Source organism: Trachurus japonicus, chromosome 23 (genome assembly GCF_045865225.1).
Source record: "Trachurus japonicus isolate A0001 chromosome 23, Traja_1.0".
Taxonomy (NCBI): domain Eukaryota; kingdom Metazoa; phylum Chordata; class Actinopteri; order Carangiformes; family Carangidae; genus Trachurus; species Trachurus japonicus.
This window is the reverse complement of record NC_140929.1, coordinates 22,570,180-22,594,971: the sequence shown is the minus strand read 5'-3', so window position 1 is coordinate 22,594,971 and position 24,792 is coordinate 22,570,180. Positions and strand designations below refer to the sequence as shown.

At 41.9% G+C, this 24,792-nt stretch overlaps 1 protein-coding gene across 1 annotated transcript in view; it reads right to left on the bottom strand.

Moving 5' to 3' along the window:
* mkln1 (muskelin 1, intracellular mediator containing kelch motifs) overlaps positions 1-24,434 on the bottom strand; it is a 30,665-nt gene extending 6,231 nt beyond the window's left edge. Inside the window, exons 1-17 of the mRNA XM_085769595.1 lie at positions 24,298-24,434; positions 23,146-23,215; positions 20,053-20,195; positions 18,632-18,720; positions 18,382-18,491; positions 16,661-16,853; positions 16,397-16,513; positions 16,092-16,157; positions 12,410-12,522; positions 10,749-10,961; positions 8,640-8,861; positions 8,416-8,545; positions 4,052-4,199; positions 3,171-3,285; positions 2,330-2,469; positions 1,491-1,593; positions 1,202-1,256 (exon numbers count right to left, since the gene is read on the bottom strand). Of these exons, the coding sequence (XP_085625721.1) occupies positions 1,202-1,256; positions 1,491-1,593; positions 2,330-2,469; positions 3,171-3,285; positions 4,052-4,199; positions 8,416-8,545; positions 8,640-8,861; positions 10,749-10,961; positions 12,410-12,522; positions 16,092-16,157; positions 16,397-16,513; positions 16,661-16,853; positions 18,382-18,491; positions 18,632-18,720; positions 20,053-20,195; positions 23,146-23,215; positions 24,298-24,377 (2,107 nt within the window). The 5' untranslated portion in view covers positions 24,378-24,434. The remainder of the gene's footprint in view (positions 1-1,201; positions 1,257-1,490; positions 1,594-2,329; positions 2,470-3,170; positions 3,286-4,051; positions 4,200-8,415; positions 8,546-8,639; positions 8,862-10,748; positions 10,962-12,409; positions 12,523-16,091; positions 16,158-16,396; positions 16,514-16,660; positions 16,854-18,381; positions 18,492-18,631; positions 18,721-20,052; positions 20,196-23,145; positions 23,216-24,297) is intronic.
* Positions 24,435-24,792: the final 358 nt, after the last annotated feature.

Genomic DNA, 24,792 nt, shown 5'->3' with positions numbered 1-24,792 from the left:
TCTTATATATTGTTTCTGAGTCTGGATCTTCATCTTAATTCAGTTTTATTGATATTAAATTTAATATTCTTTATTTAGGGCAGGGGTTCCCTTTTCCATGCCAAGCCCCTCCCCAAATAGCATTAGCTTCTGGCAGGAGACTCCTTTACAGACCCACAGAGTTTGAGGCTTGATGCCAGACACAAACCGCCAGGTCAACAGGTTTATCAGGGTTCCCACTCTTTACTTGAAATCATTTTCCAGGACTTTTCCGGGACATTTTCAGATGCTACAGTATTACGCCATACACTAATGCATACCCAGTCCCGTTCACGCTGTGGAGAAATGTTCTTTCAACAGTTGTACCTTACTTTGTACATTTAACCAGTTTCTATGTTTATTCCTCTCTCAACCCCAGAAATCTGATTTAAAGATGTGCAGTCTATGGCTCTTACTTGTATGATCTATGAAATAATCTCTTACATGCTTAGAAATGACGACAAATTTATCACAGAACAACGCCAACACAGCTCTCTGCTGCTCCTCGCTAGGCACTTTTTTGGAAAATAAATCCTTGATGGGGTCTGAAAAAGTCAAATCAAGCTCTGGTAGCTGATGTCACGACGTGATAAATAATTTTCCAGGACAACTCAAGCTTGCTTTTCCAAGACATTTGACTTTTTTTTCTCATTTTCCATGTGTTCTCCATGACTGGAAAATTGGTCAACAATTTCCAAGGTTTTTACAGGTTTTCCGGGACACGCGGGAACCCTGTTTATGACATCATGAACAGTGTTGGGCATGTTACTTAAAAAAAGTAATTAGTTATAGTTGTTACTTTCCCCAAAAAGTAACTGTGTTACTATGTACACTTCAACAAGTGTATTATTTTGTTACAGGACGGTAACAGTGTTATAATGGGAGAACAGTAACTTTTTTGATAGCTTGTTACTGAAAAAAGTAGCACTGAGATGAGCCTGGCGAATAAGGTTTTAATATGTTATATTATTAGAAATTATATTTTATAATGTAATAATTGAAATGTATTTAGTTATTTGCAATTTTCCTGAGAACCCCCTAGTCCTCCCTGGCGCCCCCTGACTTTGAAAATCGCTGATCAAGGACAGTAAATACCAAATAAGATGAAAAATCTGAATGCAGGGTTAGAGTTAGACTTCCAGGACATGTGGTGTTTAGTATGAAGATGTGTCAGGTTTTTTACCCAGAGGGATGAAGTCGGAGCTGGACTTGAAGAGAGCCGAGGGCAGGAGCTGAAACTGAAGAACACAAACGGAAGAGTCACGGTCACATTGTTCAACATTGAACGACAACAGCCTGAAGAGCTGCAGCTCTGATGCCGAGCAAACACAGCAGAGCAGAGCGGCTTGTTTACCTCCACTATGACATCTGTGATTCCTGAGCCTCTCGTCTAGCTCTTATCTCATTTGTTTATAAACTGCACACACAGTCCAAACACACACGCAAAACGCACAGTAAAGACAGCAGCATACCTCTTTGGTCTCATCAGGGTCTGTGTGGTCCACAGTGAGAGACAGATCGTTCTGAAGGTACTTCAGTGCACTCAGGGGCTCGGACTGGGCTTTCTCCTCGAACCTGACCGATCAAAGCACACTGTGTCAGGCTGCAGTTACGGCAACTGGCCGCTAGATGGCAACACACCCAAAGCAAACAGGGCAGCAATTTGTTTTCTCATCACGACACTGATGGAAGATTCCATGAGCTTCTATAACGAAGTCAGTGTTTATTTCTCCGTCTTAACCGAAGATCGATTCTTCTAAAGTTGTTTTTGCTTTGCTCACTAATGCACCAAAGAGAATCAACATCCAGCGGCAACGTTTAATGGACAGAATCATTACAGTTAAATCATTATGAATATACCGTGTACATTTTGTCCAACACATGCATGAAAACTAATCATCTAACATTTGTTTTTATTTTTACCCCTTTCAATTCTTCTTTTCATCCATGACATTTCTGCCATGAAAATACTAAGCAAAGAGATGGAGCAGATTCACCTTCACCTTCAAAATAAAGGCTTGAGATGAGAGAGATCTCTCTTGTTTTCGATTGAGAGTTTCTGTTTATCTGAATTTCTCTCTATTTGGCTCCATCAATGTAACATACAAATAATAATAATAAAAAGCCTTGGACTTCCATGCTCTTTTTGTGTGAATAGCAGCAATGGATATTTATAAACTATGAAATACCAATAAATGATGCAAAAGAAAATATGTTCAAAGAAAAATTCAAAATAGAAAAAATCCTGCAACTCATAAAGTGTGTGTAACTGTGTAACTGTTGCGATGCTGGAGTTCAAGCAGCAGCAAACCTGTATTTCCTGATGAGGTATCTGCAGTGACGGAGCAGGTACTCCTTCGAGGGCCGACACAGTTTGAGGGACCAGAAGTCGTCCAGACGCATCTTGGGAGAACAAGACTTTCCAGGGTTCCCACCAAACAGGTAATGCACCTGGAAATACACACAAAACAATAAAGGTTTGCCATTTTGACTTTAGTGTGCATTTGAACAGCTTATCTTATCTTTATTTTTTTGTTATCATTTACAGGTATCGGCATCCGGGGAGCCAATTAACTTTTTCCCTTTATTCATTCATTTTTTATCATTGTGCATCTTGTCCTTTTGATCTTAGTTTTATTACTTGAGTCTTATCATCATTCTGTATAGTGGAGGGAGCTACAACAGAAAGCATTTCACAGTCTATTTGATGTGTATTTACCCACCTAATGATACCAATCCCTCTTAATGTCCAAGCATAAGATAAGCACATTCAATCTTCATAAGGAAATAATCAAGTTAAACAACTCCTCATATAAATTAACTGTCCCGGTCATGCAGTTTTGACGTGATTCATGCATCAAAACAAATATTAAAATAGTTGGTGTTAAGTATTTCTATGATTAGATCATTTTTGGACAAAACTTAGACACTTGAACAAATCTGCAATCTCTTGCAAATACAAACACTGAACTGTGTTTATTCTTCCATCAGGATGTAGACTCTTAACCCTTGTCCTTGCTTTGAAAGGAGCAACTAGTCTGACTCTGAAACGCCTGCATCCTTTGATACCACTTTGCACTACGACAACTGGGTGATAGTTCACTTAATATGTGTGTGTCTGTGTGTCTGTGTGTGTGAACTGTGTACATCACCTTGTGCATCTCATCATACACTAGCTGGTGTGCAAAGCGTGGACACGGCTCCTCCTCCTGCAGGGCCTTACTCGGGTTTTCTTTCAGTGCCTGGTCGTTCTTGTACACACATGACCTGAGCAGCGACACACACACACAGACACACAAAAGAGGAAGCGAGTTACACAAACGCACACTTCCTACAGCATTCAAAGAACAACAAATTCAGTTTTAAGACAGCTCGTACAGAGGCGTAAGCACAGGGCGACATGAGGCTGCACGTGTCTTATTTGACTGGACACAGAGTACAAGAACAACTACTGGAACCAGTGTAGTGGAACAGAGAAGGCTGCAGCTTGTTCTTTCACAACCACTGATCCCTGCACTAAGGAGCACACACACACACGCACAGAGATATCTGATCTGTTCCTGTTGAGTTTTACCTGCAAAATGATATGTTCACTGTTTGTTCATTATTATCGTTATATATAATATAATATTATATATTGTATTAACAGTCATGCCAATAAAGCTTGTTAAATTGAATAGAGAGAGAGAGAGAGAGAGAGAGAGAGAGAGAGAGAGAGAGAGAGAGAGAGAGAGAGAGAGAGAGAGAGAGAGAGAGAGAGAGAGAGAGAGAGAGAGAGAGAGGGCGAGCTCTGCAATGTGTTCAGATTTGTGTTTACGTGTGTTGTTTTCATGCTATCATTTGTGGTGAGGCCTGTGTGTGTGAAAGTACTTCCGGCAGGTGTGAGGTGTGTGTGCGTGCACTCTTTCGTTGCTGCGGTGACGATCACAGAAACCTCTCTCTGCTTGCACAGAAAGTGTGCGTGCGTGCATGTGTGTGCATGTGTGTGCATGTGTGTGCGTGTCACTTGTTCATCCTCCAGCCTGCCTCCTACCAGTTGTTGCGGGCGATGTCGTAGATCCAGAACGAGTTGCGGACGTTCTCCTCCCGCTTGTCCTTGTCTTTGCTGAGGCCCGACAGCACGTGGATCTCGTTGAGCTCGGGGTCGATGGTGGCTCTCTGGGTGAAGCCCGTCATCGGGACTGCGGGGCAAACAAAAAAACACAACAATAAACAAATTAGCAAGGGAGGTCAAAAGGTTGGAAATAAAAACATTCCCTCCTGAGGCAGAGTGGAGATCCAGTTGTGACGGGAAGTTCAGATGCAGAACTTCTCGCTGGAATGAAAAAGGAAAAAGTCGAGCGGTAGTGCAGCGGTATTAGAGGCCACCGAAGAAAAACTACTTGATGACATAGCAACACGCTGCCATGGCAACAAGGCCCAGCAGAGAGTGAACCGCATGCAAATGTGGGAAAACGCCAGCGCGCACTGCTGTTCCCCTGCAAGTCCAGCAGACCTGTCACCTGGGTAGAGCAAGGCACACCCGCTGTAGAGGCGAGGGTTCGACTCTCTGTGGGCTTTATGCATGAGTAAAAAAGTATTTATTTAATGCTGCAAACACCAATATGATCTGTTACTGTTGTTGTTTAGTTACTGTATATTGTTACGTTTTAACACAATTAAAAGTTTCCCTCTGATGCATAATCCAGCTGACGGACCAGGGAGCTGGGCTCAGCTGTTCTGTTTATTAGAAACCTAATCTAATGCTGCCTTAACTTCCTTCTATTATATACTGTAGCTGCGGCTCAGCACCAGCAGCTCCGTGTTTCACTGTGGCTCCATTTTCAGCACACAACAAGCATGAAATTCATGATAAACTGCAGGCTCTGACTCAGCACCGGAGCTGCTGTGGTCAACGGCTGCTTTACAGCCATCTCGCTGCTGCCAGCACAGACTGGATGTGTACAGTCGGGGCAGGTATACATCCATTATGAGATCTGCTCTTAATGGACAATCTAATTTTATATTTATAAGAAAACATCGACTATTATCTGTTGAATGACTCGATAAAGCTTTTTCTCTCCCCGAAGCGAAAAATCACATGACTGCTTTCAGCTCACAACTCTTCACTTGCCAGGCTGCTCATCTCGTCTGTTATCCGGGGATCTGCAGTGATGATGGTGATGTGGAACCACGTGTGTGAACTGCAGCAGCACTTAAACTAGCGATCTCGACTGTGCACAGCTACCTAAGTCGCTCTGAATGTTTTTGAGGTTGTTACATTGGCCTTACACAAATTAAAAACGGTGTTTTCTTCACCCACTGTGAACACATCGCACACCTACAGCGTTTTTTTCCTGTTGAACGGCTAATTGCTTTTTCAGCTTTAATGTAACCACTGTGGAAAAAACTCTTGTCAAGGTCATTTTTTACGCATTTTGAAAAGCCCAACCCTACAGTAGACTGGGTGCAGTTAAGGTAGAGTGTGGTGGGTTTAACATTATCAAAATTGAGCGATATGTGCAATTATTAACCCAAATCAAACTCAAGACGAAACAGCAAGCAGAGCTACAGACAGAGCAGCGGACAGCAGAGATGTCGCAGGCTTCACCATTTTCCTTTTTCTTTTTCAGAAAACCATGTGATCTGTGACAAACAAGCTTCAGTTTCAGCAGAACTTGACCCAAACTTCCAAAATCTTAAAGCATTCAAGGGCATTTTAACTGTTTTTTAAATGAATCCTTTGATTACCAATTCAGATTCAAACTACAGGCCCCGTCACACTTTGTTGTTGCCATCATCATCTATTACTGCCCATCACTTTAATTTTCCTTCTTGTAATACAATCAGCCCATCTTAGAGCAGTTCAATTTCAAAAACAGGAGGGTGCTCAAACACTGAGGCCACTGTGTCTAAAGGACAGTGAAGTGAATACAGAGCAGGAGGCACGACGACCCAAGGAGGATGAGAGGGAAGAAGTCGCTGCTAAAAAGCATGTCACTTCAGTCATGTAGCTTGGATTTAGAAAAACTGACACAGAACAGAAACTTAAAAGGGATAGTTCAACATTTTGGCAAATTGGCCTCAAAAACAACTCTGTCTCGTAAAGTTCTGTTATTATCTCATAGCGTGGTGAATGTGCAGGTCACAACTTGTCCACCAGAGCGTTTTGGAGTTGTTGGATTGTGTATTTGATGAGTTTGATGAGGGAAATCAAGAAATCCTTTTAGCCTTCGTAGCGTAGCTCTGAGCAGCTCACGACTCTGCTCCGCCATTCTAAAAATAGCTTGCACCGACTATTAAAGGTAATGAACCTACCCCTAAAACTATAGGGATTATGGCAACGGGCCAATTTGCCAAAATGTTGAACTATCCCTTTAACTCACATCGGTGAAATGTGAGCCACATCTTCTACCAGCTTACGTATGCTATCCCTATGGTTATTTCAAACCTCTTCTGTATTGCATTTACAGAACAATTACTGCATAAAACTGCATAAAACTACACATACTACAATAGACATTTTTGGCCGCATCTCCTCCTTCCAGCATCTTAACAGCATCATCCACTGTGTTACCATTTGTCTCTTTTCAAAAGCCTGTCATCAACGCCTGTCAGAGTGTTTATTGTGCTAATTGTTGTTGGAGAAAAAGATGAACAAACAGCATTTAAGCTCATTTGTTTATGTAATTATGTAATTACAATCTAGCAGACAAGATAAGATGTTATTAACTACAGTATATGGATTTTTTTTTTGCATGCATTGTGAAATCTTAAGATAATAAGGCGCGACGCAGAACGGCAGACGTCAGGCCATGAAGATAGACAGCATCAGATACTGCTGCTGCTGCTGCTGCTGCTGCTGCTGCTGCTGCTGCTGCTGCTGCCACAGTGACGAGCTCGGCCTGAGCCACAGCAACCATCAATGTGAGAGACAGAAAAAGAGAGCACTGTTTGGACTTGCTACTTCCTTCCTACCAAAGCACATACTGTTCTTACTTGTTCTGTTTCACTCACGTGCCCATTTGAATCTTTTGAGCCTTCTCGTCCATATTATTACAATGTTCAGACTCCCTCCCTCTCTCTCTCTGCCTGGCTCCCGAAAAGGTAAAACAGAGGTGAGAGTCTGGCTCCCAGAGCTCGATTTATACCGTGTTTGATGCAGAACTGAGAGTGCGGCAGATTTACTTCAATCTGCCTGTCGGGGCAGGAAGTGTCTGACTGCTGCCGGAGCTTTTTAAGCAGACAATCTGTCACATCTCCTTTGATGGAAACAGAGAAGCCAACAAACAGGGGGTCCATTAAACAGTAAATGCGGCAGAAGAGACATCAACTTTCCCAACAACTGACAAGCGGCGGCTTAGAAAAAAGTTCAAGTGCGAACGATGACACAACAGTTCTCCTTATTTTCCTGCGTCTTTTGAACACCAGATGTGTTATGTGTTTCTATAATCCTACTTATTCGAGGTGTAACAGTTCGGAAATAGAGTGAAACTGCATAACTAAACTTCACAATCCTGTGTCATAATACAAGAGGATGCAATCGTACGTTTTCATTTTAACAATCAGCCCCTTTAACACACACAGCAGTACCCTAAATCTGGTGTCAAGTGCAGGGGGTCTAGTAATCCAGTTTCCCTCATACAAATATAAACCGGCGCTATGCCTTTGTGATGATGAGCCATCTGCAGTTGTTCTGATGATCATTGGTGTCATTGTTCATCAGCACAACACTACACCTACCTAACTAGCTCTAACAGCTCTTAATTGGGCCGTTAGGTTTCCTGTGTGAGCAGCAGTGGCTTTGATGGAGCATGTATCTCTTATCAATAACAGAGGAAACAAAACTGACCTTGACAACACATAATCCAATAAGCGAAGCACAATTAGGACTAAATATAATAACAATAAATGATATTGAGCTCCAAAAACAAAGAGTAGCATTAATGATAGAGCTGCTGCATCGGATTTAATAGGTGTACCTCGTCGTATCTCTAGCGGCCACAGTGAATCAATCCAGCGCTCATGACACTAAATATACAAAGAATTCAGCTTCTCTGCATTTCACTCTGTTTCCCACCAGTCAAGTTAATCTGATAAACTTTTGTTTATTCTTGTTCTCCTGCAATTTAAAACTCCCTTGGCCCTATAATCAACAGCTATTGTATTTGATGATGAGACATTGTTAACAACTCTAATACACACATACCGGGAGACAAGACACCCACACATCCACTGATCATCATCAGCTCCATTGCACTGGTTCAAAGTGACAAATACTGAAAATTGGTTGATTTTATGAGTTGATGTTTACATCATGAAGAGCAGTTATCTCACATTTTCAATTTCAATTCAACAAGCGTTTTTTTTTTTTTAAAGAAAGCAAGGCAAGGAGTTTGGAGAAGTTTGACATCTTACCCATGCCAGAGTCCTTCTTGGTGCCATCAGATATGATCTCTACGTGGTCTCCGTCCACATCGTAGCTGAAGAAATCATTGAGGTAGGTCTTTGACCTCTGACCTCCAAACACATACAGACAGCGGTTCCTCTGTGGAGAGAAGAGAGAAATACAAAACACAAGATTAGTTTTCAAGCTCATTCAATAACCAAGTGAACAGATATAAACCCAAAATGTGACTCACAGTGTGGAAGAGCATGCAGTGTCCGATGCGGGACTGGACGTCCTCTGGGCCGGCGTTACATGAGTCTTCCCGCAGGAGGCTCCACGTTCCGGCCTGGCAGTGGTAGGCGTACAGGCCGCTGAACTGAGGCTCTGACGTCCGACTGTCCTCCACGCTGCCGTTGCACGTCAGGATTCGGCCGCCAAATGTGTAGATCATGTGCTTCTCTGAGTCCATGCACATCTGCAGGAGGAGCAGGCAGCACAAGTTGAATACTCAGCAGCAGGGGTGCAGAAAATAATCATTTCAAAAGATGCATTGAAATTCTTGATGGGACGATTCTGAATCGATGCAGTTCTGTCACATAATCTATTTTTTGAATTCAAATAATTTTTTAAGTTTGATGATGTTGTTCACGTACAGAGACAGTGATTTATTTTATTTTGAAACACGATGCCAAAATTTACGTTTTGTTTTTGAGAAATTAACAAGTGCACCTTTAAGTAGGCTAGGCCTTTTCTTTTTCTTTGTGTGTTCAGACTCCAAGGAAACTGCTGTATTGTGGCAATGTATTTAAAAAGGGACAACGAGGAGTTTCTCCATCGGCAGAACGAAAAATTCCGCGACAATAACAAAGTCTCATATTAATGTGGATGAATCTACGTTACCCACACTTGTTAATGGGCCCATTTTCGATAAATATATCGTTTTGTCTCTATCGTTATTTTGTTATTATTAGTGGTGGCGGAAATGCTGGGCGAGCCGACCAGCGTTTCCTTACTTTCGGTTTTGCGGCGAGTCATGAGAATAACGGGGTGTTCCCACCAAACGCGATGAACGCGATTGAATCGCGCGTCAAATGAAATCGCGTCGCGCTAGACGCTCCAGTTTTGACGCTGGTTCAATATGCAAAAAACGCCTCATCGCGGCATAGCGTCGCGCGACGAGCCCGCCCAAACAACAACATTTCTCCCACTATTTCATTCTCTGGCAGAGATAACCACCGTCGCTGCACTGTTCCTGTCCCTGTAGATGGGAGAGGAACAGCGGTGCGAGTCTCTGGCTGCAGTGGAGACAGCTCCGTGACACTACTGTGTGACTGACCGCCTGTTGAGTGCTTTGGGACGGGGCGGCCGGCTCGCAGCGCCCGCTGGTTGAAAACAGCAGTGATAACATGCTTTCAGGTCCGAATATCCAAACAAGAAACGTTTGTAACAGCACCGGAAAAGCAACACTGAAGAGCTGTGGCTTTGCTGCAGCTAATGGGGATCTGAATAATAAACTAAACTAAACCAGAAAACTTCTAATATTGTCAATAGACTCGCTCTGACTAAACTGCCAAGGGAACACCAGTACGTTCGTACGTCAGCACGTCGGTGACGATCTCAAAGCTGATTGGCTGTCGCGGCGCGTCTTCACGCGAATTCGCCGCAAAAGTTCAATTATTTCAACTTGAGCGATGAAGCGTCATCGCGCCGGGCGACGCGATGGAGGCGATTTTTCGCGGCCAACGTGTCCATCACGTCCATCACGCCGCGCTATCGCGTCCATCGCATCGCCCGGAGCGATGACGCGTCTAATCGCGTGTTTGCATTGACTTTACATGTAATCTCGGCGCGCGATGAAGCGTCATCGCGTTTGGTGGGAACACCCCGTAACGCCGCCGAATCGCCGTTTATGGTTGGAACTACGACGGTATGTGATCGTCTTCGAACCTCTGACTTTAATTATTGATGAATGAAAACATGAGTCTGTCTTGTGCCGGTCAAATAATTTCACGGTGCGCGCGGAGGCTCATAAATGTAGTGTGAAAACTCACACTCCAAAACTCCTCGTTGTCCCTTTAAATTATGTTTTCTATTTAATTTTATGGAAATAAAAAGTTATATTTATCAGACTATTTATGTTAATTAATGAAAAAGCCATGTGTGGCAACATAGAAAATTGAGGATGTGATGCATCGAAATGCATCAAAATGCATCGTATAATCGAATCGGACCAAATCGTAGACTCAGTGAATCGTAATCGAATTGAATCGTGTGGCCAATGAAGATGCACACCACTACTCAGCAAGTGTCATTTATTGAGCTACTATGTAATCGTTGTCAGAAGTTCAAAGATTCAACCCACCTGGTGATCAAACACCAACTTTGGCCCCCCATCAGCTGACGTGTCCTCGCTGAGTAGTGTCCAGGTGTTGGCGTCGATGTCATAGCGGTAGAAGTCGCTCTTCAGAGACTTGCTGTTCCTGACACTGGAGTCCAGGTACCGGCCCAGCGTGTAGATCTGACGCCGCTGGGAGTCGATGCACATCTTGTGGCAGGAACGAGCGCTCGGACCACTCTGATTGGTTAACGGGAGACAGATGTTCAGAGCTGATCGGCTCTTTAGTAGGGAGGTTAAGCCCAAAAAATAGGCCTTTGACTTCAAGTCATGATGCAAAGGTCCCCTTTGGCATGGAAGTACCTTAGGGTCATACAAATAAATCTATCCTAAGACACAAGTTAGATCACACTTTGTATCCGAAATAAACACGTTTTTAAAATGCCTTTTTTTAATTGAGAAAATGCATGCTAAAAGCACATTCCATTTAGAATGTCCATATAAACTCAGGCAGATCCCCTGATGCCTTCAGCTCCTGGATGAGATCTACAGCTTCTGAGACAACATGGAGCTGCTTGTGTGACAGGATATTGGGTTTTATTAATGTAAAAACATTAATAAAACTATACTGATACTGATTTGTTGAACATCAGACGGAGTGCAACAAATATAGCCTACAAGTAGTTAAATAATAAGATGTAATTCATATCACAGTGGTGGCAGGAAAGACCAATTAGCCAAATATTGTGTTGGTCAAAATATAGGCTTACCTATAACTAGTTACTGCTTGTGTATGTTGATTTAAAAAAGTTGAATTTACATGACCCATTCTGGGTCATATTGTACGTCAACTTAAAGTCAAAGGAAAAATGTTTTTACTGTTCTCAAATGTAAAAATTGGTCACATTGGACCCTGTACATTATTTAAGGCTTATATAACCTGATACTGAATACATTTTACATTGTGCTCCTAAAGTAAACTAACAAATTTTAGTGTAGAGCGCCCTTAATAAGCAATGTTCAGCTATACATATAGGGAAGTTTAAGTTTGCAGCTCTCACATAAAGAATATGATTAGGACTGACTTATTTCACCTGCGCAGGATAGCTGGCTAAGATCCTCTCTCAGAGTAATGCTGAGAAACTGGTAAGCTTCATTATTTTGGTAGATTTTTACTTTTGTGAATGCTTGTTAATGCTCATCTTCTCAATCTCATGATGTTACAGTATCTTTATTTCTTATTTCAAATTAGCCATAATGGAATGTCTTGGCTGGACTTTAGGCTTCCTATGTCAGTCCACCCTACAGATTGAAAGGCAATAGATCCCTGTTCATCATTCAATTTGAGAAACAATCCTGAAATATTGCAATCATGTTACAAATAAGCTGTAGATCACATCCAGGAGCTGAAAACATTGTAGTTTATATGGACATTCTAAATGGAATGTGCTTTTAACATGCGTTTTCTCAATTAAAAAAAGGCATTTTAAAAACGTGTTTATTTCGGATACAAAGTGTGATCTCACTTGTGTCTTAGGATAGATTTATTTGTATGACCCCAAGGTACTTCCATGCCAAAGGGGACCTTTGCATCATGACTTGAAGTCAAAAGTTGCTTAACCTCCCTACTACTTTGCTCTAATAAGTGTCATTTGTATTGTACCGGTGTGTTTCCTGAGCCTTCTCACCTCTTTCTCTGTGTCTCTGGAGATGCAGGCCCACTGGTTCTCCTGAACGCTGTAAGCCCAGAAATCAGCCAGGTCCTGTGTGCCGTCCCAGCCCCCAAACAGGTACACGGTCTCTGCAGCAGGAAAAAACAAAAGCGCTGAAAGAGTTGTCAAACTGCAGCGAACACAGCACAAAACCTCATCTCTACGTGTGCATTGTGTTTTAGAGAGCACTGCCAGCAGCCTGCCACTTAGGTAGTCCATCATCCCGCCACTCAATACAAACTGTCCCACACACCACACCACAGTTAGTGCGAATAACCCAGTTTGGTTATACTTTAATACAGTGTTGACAGTTCCCCAAGGTGGGATGGACTGGAATAGAGTCCGTTTTTGTGGAAGTATATCGACACTGAGAGGAACGGGAGTAGGGTCGGTAGTAATACCAGGTTTTAGACAGGCCCTGAGGCTAAATCAAAAAAAGTAACATCAATAAGCTCCAACTTGACCATTTCTACCCTCAGCCCTTGAGACATCAAGAAGAAAAGTAGGGATATCCCAACAGCATTTTTTTTTGCTGCCAATATCATTTAAGACCGAGATTGGCCAATTCCAATAATTTTTGACATACACTGCAGAAGGTTTATATTGTAATAGTCTCACAAACTTTGTAAAAGTAACAAATGGCCGACATGTTACGTTTTGAACCACAGGTGGCGAGTGACTGGAAGTATTAAGTCCAATCTACTGATCATGTGTTTTTAGAGGAGAGCTCTGCATTTTCGGCCGCTTTCTCTCCTGTCTTGCTAACCCTCCTCCCGGCCATGTGCATTTGTTTACAACAAAGTCTGCGTGAAATCAATCAATAGAGCGGTATGTAACATTATATATCATGTACGATGTTACGACGTGTTATTTGTGTAGTCTTATCAGTCATAAACAAGAGATCACAGGTTACGGGGCGCGTTTGTGTCGTGGTGCCGCAGAGACAAGAGCTGGGACACCGGGGTGGTGGCTCTGATCTTGCAAAAGTTGCTTTTCAAAAGCCAAGAGACGCTAGGTAGAAGGCATAGACTGTAAAAAGAATGGACGTAGCGTCCGTGACGTCACCCATTGGTTTTGGGGAGTCGTTTTTGTGACTCAAATATGGCGGCCTGAACAGCGCCATGTTGGATTGGCCGGCCGAGAACCCGCCCACTGGCCTCGAAGCAGCCTGTCCACGGAGCTGCTCGGACCTGTCACTCAACGTTTCCGCGCCCTGATTGGCCAGAATTTTAACCTAATAACAGTAAAACTATAGAGTTAAAAAAAAATTCACCCCCCTCAGAGTGTGTGCGGGGGTAGAAACTATCGATTGAGACGAAAAAACGTTCTGACACCAGGCTTTTAACATGTTTACTGAGGATGTAAAGTCGACGATTTTAACATGGGGGTCTATGGGGAATGCTCCCTTCTGACACCAGCCCCCAGAGGAATCCGAGGGGATTGCAGTTTTTTGAACGCGGAAGTGAGCTTCACTTCTCAGACCGACAACTGCCCCCTTGGTAGAAGGTAGAGAGCCTCCATTCTCCCTCGTGACAAGTTGCATGTCATTTATTTAACCATCACCAAAGCTGTTTAATGAAGGTAAAAATGTAGCATAGTTAAGCAAAAAATCCTGCATAGTTCCTCTTTAATGAAAACTGGCCAATCATGATGACAAGCTGATCAATCGGGGCATCCAAGGGAAATAGATTTCATGGTGCACAGTGTGATCATTCATAAGGGTTGTCTATTAATTGGACAGGTACACACTGGAGGATTAAATAGAAAACAAGTTGGTGGACTGAGCGGCATGACTCTGGTGGATGAGTGGAAAATGATTTGCATGGTGAAAGAAAAGCCCTTTGACTGTAGAGCGAGTTAAAAAAAAAAACGCTCGAGGATGTAGGCGGACATGTTTCCTTGTCAGCGATCAAGAGAAGACTTCAGGAACATAAGCTCAGAGGATTCACCACAAGACTCAAACTCCTAGGTAAGCCTCAGAACAGAGAGGCTGCAGCTCTGTCAAATAACAGCAGAAAAAAAGAGGAAAAGCGATGAGAAAAAGGAGCCGCCTCGTTTATCAAGCGAGGTGCTGGTGCTGTTGTAGCTTAGCTGTGAATGAACAGACACAATAAATGCAAATGCAAGAGAGGTAGGATGAATGCAGATGTAGACGGGAACATTCGGTGAACTCAGATTCAACCCAATGCATCAAAACTCACTGGACAACATTTCATCATTCAGCAGGACAAAGATCATAAACATTTGGGCAAAGCTGAGAGCTTTTCAGGGTGAAGAGGTGGAAATACCCTGACTGGAGTCAGTCACCTGATCTCAAACTAAACGAACTACATTCCACGTGTAGACCATTACAGACCAGACTGGACTGTTTCTGTCCTTCGGTAGATTCGAACAGTCTTCATCTGTCTTCACACAGTTACCTGGATCAACCTTGCATGGAAATGATGAACAGGATAAAGCTTTACAGTGAGTCTCTGGCCAGATACGGCAAGAGCCCATACCTATACCCACTGTATCACCCTACAACAAGCAAGGTGGCTGCAATGAAGCCAGAGAGAGGATCAGGTTTGGACAAAGTCTACATGCAATGATTGACTGCATATATATAAAAATATACTAATTTGTTAGACTTCATGTGTATCTGCCCAGTCACCTTAGATCATCCAAACCTTAATCACCATCTGTTTAAAACGGCTCTTATCTCCCACACAATATTTTCAATATTGTACATGTACATCTGCTCAAATTAAAGAGAGTTGGCTCTTTAATGTAAAATCTATTACTTTACTTCAAATTAAATGAGATGAAGCTCAAAGCATGAAAAACAAAATATGGTTAATGATACAAATATGCAGTCTGATTTCTTATAGAGGCTCAATAATTATAATTATTATTATATTATAACAGGTTCAGTGGTTGTTCTCATACAGAAGAATGAAAGGGGATCACAGTCTGGGAGAGGCCTTGTGTTCAAATAAGTACACATTTAACATTCAAAAGCAAAGTCTTGGGTTGAGACGTATACTGTTTCTGTATAAGATCCATTACCAACAGAATGGAAAAAAAAAAAATTGAGATTCTAAATGGACCAGGACAACAGGACTGGAGACAAACACTTGGGACTAACTGTATCAACAACTTCTTCTCTCAACTACTGCTATCAAAGCACAGAGGTCAGAGTGTGCAGTCTGAGACCCGGACCACAAGCGTGCAATACGTTCCCCTAGACAGCAGTAGACAATGCATCACTCTCTCTCTCTCATTCGGTCTCTCACTCTCGCTCGCTTGCACACACATACACACAATGCAGGCTTTTGTATTTCCAATAGCTGGAGGGGGGGTGGGGGGGTGGGGGAGTACACCACCACCAATGTTGCCAGATACAGGAAAAAAAACAATAGTTATATGTCTCTGTCACAACAAAAGCGGTGATTTATGTGGCGTTAGACGAGAGATGTGCTCAGGACTGTTTTCTTTTGAAGGGGAAGGGCTGGCAGTGGAGAGGAGGGGAGGGAAGGGAAGGGAAGGGAAGGGAAGGGAGGGGGGGTTAATTTGATTTAACAGTAATAGAGATTGGGGTTCTGAGTCTGTGTAGGAGGATATGAGTCACAGTGTTAGTTGAACAGCCAATTTACAACACTGGCTGCGTGGGTCTCACCAGTCTGGACGTCAATGACCATTTGATGTCCTCCCCTCATGCCTGGCCTGTTGTCGTCGCCGTCACCTGTGGAGAGGAACAGAAAAGGATGAGACAAGGACAGTGGGTGAACCCGGAGATGGAGGGATGACGCAGAGGAAAGCGAGAAAGGGTGATGTGGGATGGGTGGAACAATGGGAGGAGTAAAGGGGCAGAGAGGGAGGTAACAAAAAGGGAGGGGGACGACGAAAGTGGTTTAGCTACAAGGCCACAGAGCTCTAAGTGACTGATGGATGGGAAGATTTCCCACTTCAGTATAATCTCACCGTTCATGTCGTCTCGGTTGATTTCTTGGGCACTTGTACCTTTGTTGCATTTGGGGATGATCTGACTCCACCTGGGCTTGTACTCCTGCTGGCTGATGTACTGGTTAAACAGACCATCTGGAAAAGGAGAGAAGAGACGACAAAAAGCACCATTAATGAGAGCAGGAACCCAAAATCCAATTATTAAAAAAAAATTAAAAAAAATGAAAAGGCATCTTTAAACTCAAATGCTTCAATGATGAGTCACCAGGTCAAGTACCTTACCTCTCACAGCTTTGTCTATGAGCTCCTCGCAGGCATCAAAGTCTCCTTGCAGCACCAGCCGGTCGTGCAGGTGGGTGAGCATGGGGTGCTCTAGTGCTATCCTAGTCTTCTTCTGCAGCGACTCAAAGGCTTCTGTGTAGTTATGCTGCCGGAAGTGCTTCAGGCAAAGGCGGATGGCTTCCTGTTCTCTGTACTGAAAGGGCACATTGGAGAGGGAAAGGTTACAGGCTGATATTAGCCCCCAATCAGCCCCATTCATGTGCGGATATTTAACTTCAAATAGCACTACACGTGTCAAATACCACATAACGTCACCAGCTACAGTATTTGGTTGACTTTTTAGTTGTTTACTTGTGCTTATCAAAATTTAAAGGTCCCATACTGTATAAACATCCATGTTTTGTTTTTTTCAGTTTGTTATGTTTTTCAATCTGGTCTAGATTTTATAATAATACAAAGCTTCAGTTACCAGAAAAATGCACAAAGCATGTGCTCAGAAACTGAGCCTAAAACCAGCCATCAGGTCATCTGTAACTTTGTGATGTCATAACAAAGCAGTCACCACTCTCAGCCGTGCCCCAAGCCTTCTTGGCTTCTCTGAGTGTTTTACCTGAAATCTTCTATGTATTTTTTTTTTGGGTCACTCAGAAAACAGTCAGTCAATCACAACAGAGACGTAAAGCCTGCTCTCATCCGATTGGCTAACCAACCTGCTGTTACTGTTTCCTAGAGGAGATTTGAAACTACATCCAATGTTTGTTTGTTTTTTGTTATATCAAAACTTTAAATGAAACACTAGATGGGAGGGTAAAATATGGGACCTTTACGTATACATTTGTTAGTTATTAACTGAGCTTTACATGAGTTCATTTCTTATACAGCCATTTGTGCTAAAGCAAACTTCTATTTAAGCAGAATATGCCCCACCTTTCTAGAGACATAACAGGATTCCCAGATGTCATCATTAAATTGATGAATACAGCATTGCTGCCATTACTATCATCATTAAGAGGATTGATGGCCATTACTATGAAATACAGCCCAAATTGCAAATGTATTCTTGGAGACAGCACTGACAAAGTAAAGGCATTTATTTAGTTAAATAAGAGTTATGTAGAACAACTTTATAAAAAGCAAAGATAATTCAGGTAATGTCAGCATTACTTCCATTAGAGGCCGTTTGAAGGGTATGAGACTGTAGCTCTACCAAATTATAAGTAAACAGACCCAAATTATGAAGTTTTAAAGGAACGAGATGATGGATGTTTACATGTTTATATCCGTCTTGCCTGAAGTTACTTAAATTTGTCTAATGCTTGGAAAGTGTAGCAAGACAGAAACTGTGGTCAAATTGCAATTTGTAATGATGCTGTGAATGCTGGTAAAGGGAATGAAAGTGGGAGCAAGGGATGACAAGTTAATGAAACTGTGCGCAATTAATGAGCTACTGCTGAGCCCCTGTGGCTTTCTGCCTGTAATTAGACTAAAACATCACTTTACAAAACTGTGCAAATTCAATGTTTACATAGCGGTTTGATGTAAGAAGACAAACTGTAGACATGTTTATAGCCTGTGTATTGTTCAGGAACACATAAGAGGTCCTTGAAGGAGTTTAGTTCTCTTGCTATCTGATTAATCCATCGGATTATTGATTAAGGCTAGCTAAATCTGTAATCAACCTTTCCCCAAGGCTCACCTCCAGGAAACAATCACACACTTACCTTGCTATACCAGTTAAGGCAGGGCTGCACCACATCAGGGTCTTCAATACCATGCAGCTCAATGTACCAGATGCTGAAGTTAAAACTAGGACCCCAAGACATCAGAGGCACTGAGACACAAGGAAAAAGAAGATAGAGTAAAAAAAAGAGTAAAAAAAAGAAAAAGAAAGGAAAGAAAGAAAAAGAAAATCAAGATGTTCACTATGTAACACTGAACAAATACAGTGACAAAAACACTATGTGCTCTCACCTATTTTGACGAATCTGCAGGGAAACATCTGCTCATCAATCTTATGCTTTAAGGTGAACGTTTCCTTGTTGTAGTCATTCTTAAGGCCACTGGAGAGAAAAAAAAAAAAAGAGATGATGATTCAGCCGTTTCCTAAATTACATTAGTGGTTTCAGATGCCAGCAGCTTTCATATGCCGGTATGTTTCAGAGAGTGGTCCAACGCTGGCAGTTAACCAAATGTCATTTGTCAATGAACTGTCTTTTTCATTCATTCTGGTTTTAATTTCTGAAGTGTGCAGATTGGCTGCTTTTTTGTCACAGGTGACAGGAAAATAAGGATTAAGCAATATGCTTTTTTTTTCAATATTGATTAATGGTAATCAAGGAAACCAATAACATATATATAGAACTTATATTCATTTGCAGTAAAAACATCTGGGATTTGAATACAGTTTGCCGTTTGTTTGTTTTTTGTACACTGAAAATCTGTGAGAAAAAATGTATTACATTTTGGTAGAACACAAATCTTGGTTCAGTGGGCGGGACACCGTTACACCGGCGAGAGTTGTGACTTCAGGCAGAGAGGAGGCTGTATCAGAGCCAAAGGTTTGAAAATAAATGTATTTTATCGGTTATTGGTGAAAAAAAAAGAGGCAGATGCCGATTGTCGCAAAAATGCCAAATATCGGCCAATATTATCAGCCATGCTGATAATGGTTTTTTCCCCTACAGGAAAGAAACATATATTTTGTCTGCTGATCAGAAAAAAAATACACAATTTGAAGACAATATCCAGAACCGTAGACAAATGCGAATAAATTGTTAATCTAAACAATAAATGAAGACTAATTGATATGAAAAATAATAATGAGTTGTCATGTGTTTTGCTGTCGTGAGTGAGATTGGCAAATCAAACCTTCAAATGACACATCAGTACTTATAACCACAAAACATGTTTAATACATTAGTGGGATGTTGAATGGAACCAAGCTAAATATTGGCTTGATATTAGAAGCAGCATTAGCCATCAACCCTTCTGCCAATGGGGCTTAATTTTCTCCTTATTTGTCCACTGAGGCAACGATTCACTGGCTACCCCAGATAACAGAAAACCAAGAAACAACATTGAGGCCTGGAAAAGGAAACCAACAGGAAAGCACCAGAAACTGCAGTTCTTTGAAGTGGGGGGTCTCCAAAGGTTGAGTGAGTCCCCATAGACTCCAATGTTAAAGTGACCAACTTAAACAGAAATAAACATGTCAAAAGCCTTGTACAAAAAGAAGGTTTTTTGTCTGGGGGAACAGCTCCACCACACGCTTCAAAACCACTCTTCAGAAACTTAACTTATGTCCATATTTTTCTACAGTTTTTAGTAGAAAACACAGCACAGACTGCATTGTCATTTCACTTCAAGCAGCTACAAACTGAGTCATTTCTCACCTGGACAAAAGCTCTGTCATGTTCTCTTCACTCATTCCACCAAACACTTTAAACTTCTTCAGGTTGCAGACGTGAGTCTTCTCATACTTTCCAAAGGTGATACTCTGAACAATTGCCGGCCTTTCCATTTTCAAGATTAAAAACTGGGCAAAAACAGAGAGAAAAGGAGAGAGAGGGGAGACATGAACAACACTGAATGCAGGAGGACAGAGATGACACTCTGAATGTGTCTGGAGGGCTGCAGAAATTAATTTCAGTTGCATAGCGTTGCAAACCGCTGTGAAAGGTTTTGCTCATTATCTAGTAGCAGGGTAAATCAACTGTGTCAGATAAGAGGCATTACATTCAATCTGTGAGCTGCATCAACATGTAACTGGTGCTCTAACAATCCAGGACATCTAATGACAAATCACTGGTGGCCATTAGGCCAGAGCGAGTGGAGAGCACAGGCCAGAAGACTGATTAAGGCGTCGTCCAGACCTGGCATTAACATGTGTCATGGACAATCCCATCACAAGTGGACAGCTCTGTGTGGAGGAGTGAATGCACATATGATGCACTGAGATTCAATCGCCACATTCAAAGGTTTGGTCTGGTGACGTGACAATTCTTTTACAATAGTTGCGTTTCCATCCACCTTTTTTTATTCGCATTTTCAAAAATTGCAAATAAATACTTGGATGGAAACGCCGGAAATTCGAAAAAAGGCAGTAAATGCACAAAGGTTTTTACGCTTTGGGGGGGTGGATTTGTCAGCATATCGATAAAAGGAAAATGCGACTTTTTGTTATGGAAACAGGTTATGCGAATTGAGCCAGAGTTTGTGGGTGAAGTGCTGCTGGAGGACGACTTCCCAAAAGTCCTTCACCCGCCGACGTTCAAACAAATGGATAACGACGCGGTCTCCCAGCTCTCGTCTCTGCACACCGCAACACGTTTATGACGGTTAAGACTACACAAACACATCGTACATATGTAGCGTTATCCACCGCTCCATTTATTGATTTTTCACCGGCTTTGTTGTCAACAGATGCACATGGGCGAGAGGAGCATAGCCAAAACAGCGGAAAAGCGAGCGGACTTGCACAGTGTCTTTACAGCCTATATGTGTATTTTCTTTTAAAATTTAGCTGGTGCGGCTTATACAGGTGCGTCTAGTCCGGAAAGTAAGTAAATTGTCCATGATGTTGAGTGTCAGCTGAGTGTCAGCTGTCAGGTGAGTGTCAACTGTTGTCATGGATACATTCACGCTCTCTTATGACGTAATCTCACGGCACACTCCTCCTCTCCCAATAATCGCAAAACAATAACAAATGGAAACGGGCATAAATTCACATTTGTTTTTTGCGCATTTTCACAGAATCCGCTCTTAAATTCGATATATTTGGATGGAAACCCAGTTAATGTTCTGAACCAGGTGATATCTGTGGCACAGGTGTCAAAACGTATCCAGCTGGTTCATTACATCATGCACACGCTATCTGGAAAGTTTTGACATTCGCACAGAGCTATGGACCGAGTATTGGCTGATTTGGTTTGAAAAGAACACACCAAGGAATGGACATATTCTGTCCTGTTTTGATTTCTTCTTCTATTAATTTCCGGCAGACTTGGCACAGGAAGCGCACCGCTGCCTCTTGCCAGTTAAAAACAATACTGCACATTCACATTCAGTAGAGCTGCTGCCCACCTGTGATTAGATCACCCACGAGTGATGTTATTGTCAGCTCTGAACACGGCCTAAAAGTGACACAGCAGAGCAAACAGCAGGGGCGGGTGTTTTCTTACCACTCGTACAAAGTTGTGAATATTCTACCGCACCGTCTTCTTTATCAATATTCCTCTGTAAATTAATTACAACCACGTACTTCATGAATGTTTCCACAGGGAATTTACTTTCAATCGTTATGATCGATAAAATTTAAAAGCATAAAAGCAGCACTACTGACTTTTGACTCTCCTGTCAGGCATTGATCTTGTCCTGTTGCCCCAGTTTGTCATGAGTCAATATGTGATAAAACTGCCCGATCCTCCCATCAAGCTCCCACTGTGACTCACACATTCAAGGACATCATTTGCAGATCCTTGTCTAGAATTTAACCTACACTTTGTTTCATTTGGTTGAAAGAGGGGACATAAACCACTTAGTCATCTGCTCAGTCACACAGACTGTTTTAATGAATCACATGCCAAAACTGTGACTTTCTGAGTTGAAATATGAGATTTAGATATAAGATATTTTTATTAATTTATTTTTGTTTGTAGAAATTATTTTTTTCAAATTAGCTCAACAATAATACATAATCCAGCATCACATGTGTTTTTATTTTTGCTTTCAGGCATTTTATGTGGTGCAGTTTGCCATGTTGCCGTTTTTTTAAGTGTCAAGATTAACATCAGTTGTTAGCACCACTGTCAATCTGTCAAATGCTTTTGTTTACTTATTTTCAACCAATGAAATGTAAGACAACAGAGCAAAATATCCCTCAAAAAACTTCACAAATCCCAAAATGATGTAATCTTATCTTTTTCTATCCATGAAAAGATGTTCAGTCAGTTTCAGTTTCATATGTTCAAGAGATATGAGGGGAAAAAGAACCTTTTCATGGTGAAAAGAGGGCACACAGTTCAGATCTGTTTACTGCTGGGTGAGCTCTCCTAGTAATAACAGGGAAAGCCCTTGATACACAAAGGCTGATAAAATCTTGAGAGCATACCAGGCAAACATGGAAACAGCCAAATAACATCTGAATTGCTTTCCCCAATAAAAGCTTACATACAACACTTCTCAAATTAGTAGTAATATTTATATTATATAGGATAATAGAGCAACACTCAATCCCCCATGGGTTTCACAAATTGATCTCCCATCTCTCTGTGCAGAGCACTCAGTGTGTAATTCCGACATCTCCTAATGCATTCGTCCTCCAAACTTATCTCTCGTTCCGGGATCTGGCACTCATTACCGTCTGCATAACTCAATGCACAGGCAGCACAGTCCTGTCCAAGTGCTGCTCCGTGTGGAGATTCCCCTGACACAATGAAACCAAATGAGGAAACGCTTGTGCATCTTGAGTAGCTGTGTGGACCTACCTGTGGAGGGTAGTTGCTCTCAGAAGACCACCTGGAAGACTGATCATTAGGTTTGTCCACCAAGATGTTCCTAAAGGCCACACACAGAGAAGGAGAGGTTATTCACATTAACCCTGTTTTACATCACATCAACAACAATAGATGCAAGGTTTGATAAAAGCATCACAGCTCACCATAGGGCAGAGTAAATAGGGCTAAATGTATAAATATATATAAATAGAGGAATCACACAATAATGTTGCTGCTTATGCGGTCAAGTAAGTGGCAATGAGTCAATTTAAGTTAAATGATCCAATAACGATACTGTAACTTACTATAAGCAAACAGGCTGCTGTTGACAGCTAGTTGACATTAGTGATGTGTACCATAGCACTACACCAGCAACTGGGGAATGCTCCTAAAATAGCTTTCCTTTAAAATTATAACATGTTTGTGTGTCAATAATGCGAATGATTAAGTGTGACATTTGGTTTCCTAACCGCTTTAGCTGTTGTTGCTAATGCACAACACAACACCATGGTTAGATAACATCAGCTAGTTATCTGCTTTAGCCCCAGAGTCCAGTTAGCTAACGTGGACATTGGTTATTAACGACTGGACCGAGACTGAAAATAAACTAAATTCTGAAATACGGTGTTATTTTGACAAGTCGATAAAGTTAAGCTCCATACAATATCCCCCAAACCAGTTTCTTTATGTAGCAGCGAGGGCTAATGACCCCACGCAAGCTGTTTTTTTAAGAGGAGAAAATACAAATCAAGGTAAACAAGGCAGCTGAAATCGGGGGACATTAAAAGAAAACACAAACTCCCATCTATTATATAATCTAAAATGACACGGGCGACTAACTGTAAACTGTAAACACACTGCACGTTGTGTTATTTGATAAACTGTCACTCTCGAGCTACTGTCTAGCTGTCACAAATGCTTCAATGGACCGTCGGTAACGTGATGTCGGGGGGCTGAGTATCCAAACCTGTCGCCCCCGTCGCTGCTAGCGGAGCTAACGTTAGCTGGCTGGGCTCACAGACGAGCTAGGCCCGTCAGCCGGCTGGAACAAACACTGGTGCATAATGGCGATAAGAAAAAGACCAGCTGTACCCACGTAACCGAATGCACACGATGGGGCCAGCTGCTATGTGCATTACTCACTCGGGTAAATACGTAGAGGAGTAAGAGCTCCATTTAAAAACGCTGAAAGTCAGGACTCTGCTCTCAGGAACGACAGCCATCTTGTTGCAGAAAATAACAAGCAACGGGAAGCTAGCATAGCGCTAGCAGCGGCGGTCTTAAAGAGACAGTACACACCCAGTTACTGACACCCTGTATGTATGGTTCTTTGAGTTTCTTTTCACATTCTCCCAATTACATGCAAACTAAATTAACATCAACCCCAAAGGGAATTAGGTGTAGCACCACTGTATTTATATAGTCTGATAAAAAGAGGCCAAGTAGAGATTTGATAAACATGTAATGCATCTTTCTTGGTTCTGGAAAATTATGTAGCCTAATTTGGGCTCTGCTAAATATGGTCACATGTGATTGGAACTTGTCATGCTCATTTGTGACAAAGATATTTAATGAATTGGGTTAGGGATTTTTTTTTTTTTTTAAAGTGTATCTTAGGTTCTTTACTGTAGAGTGCCA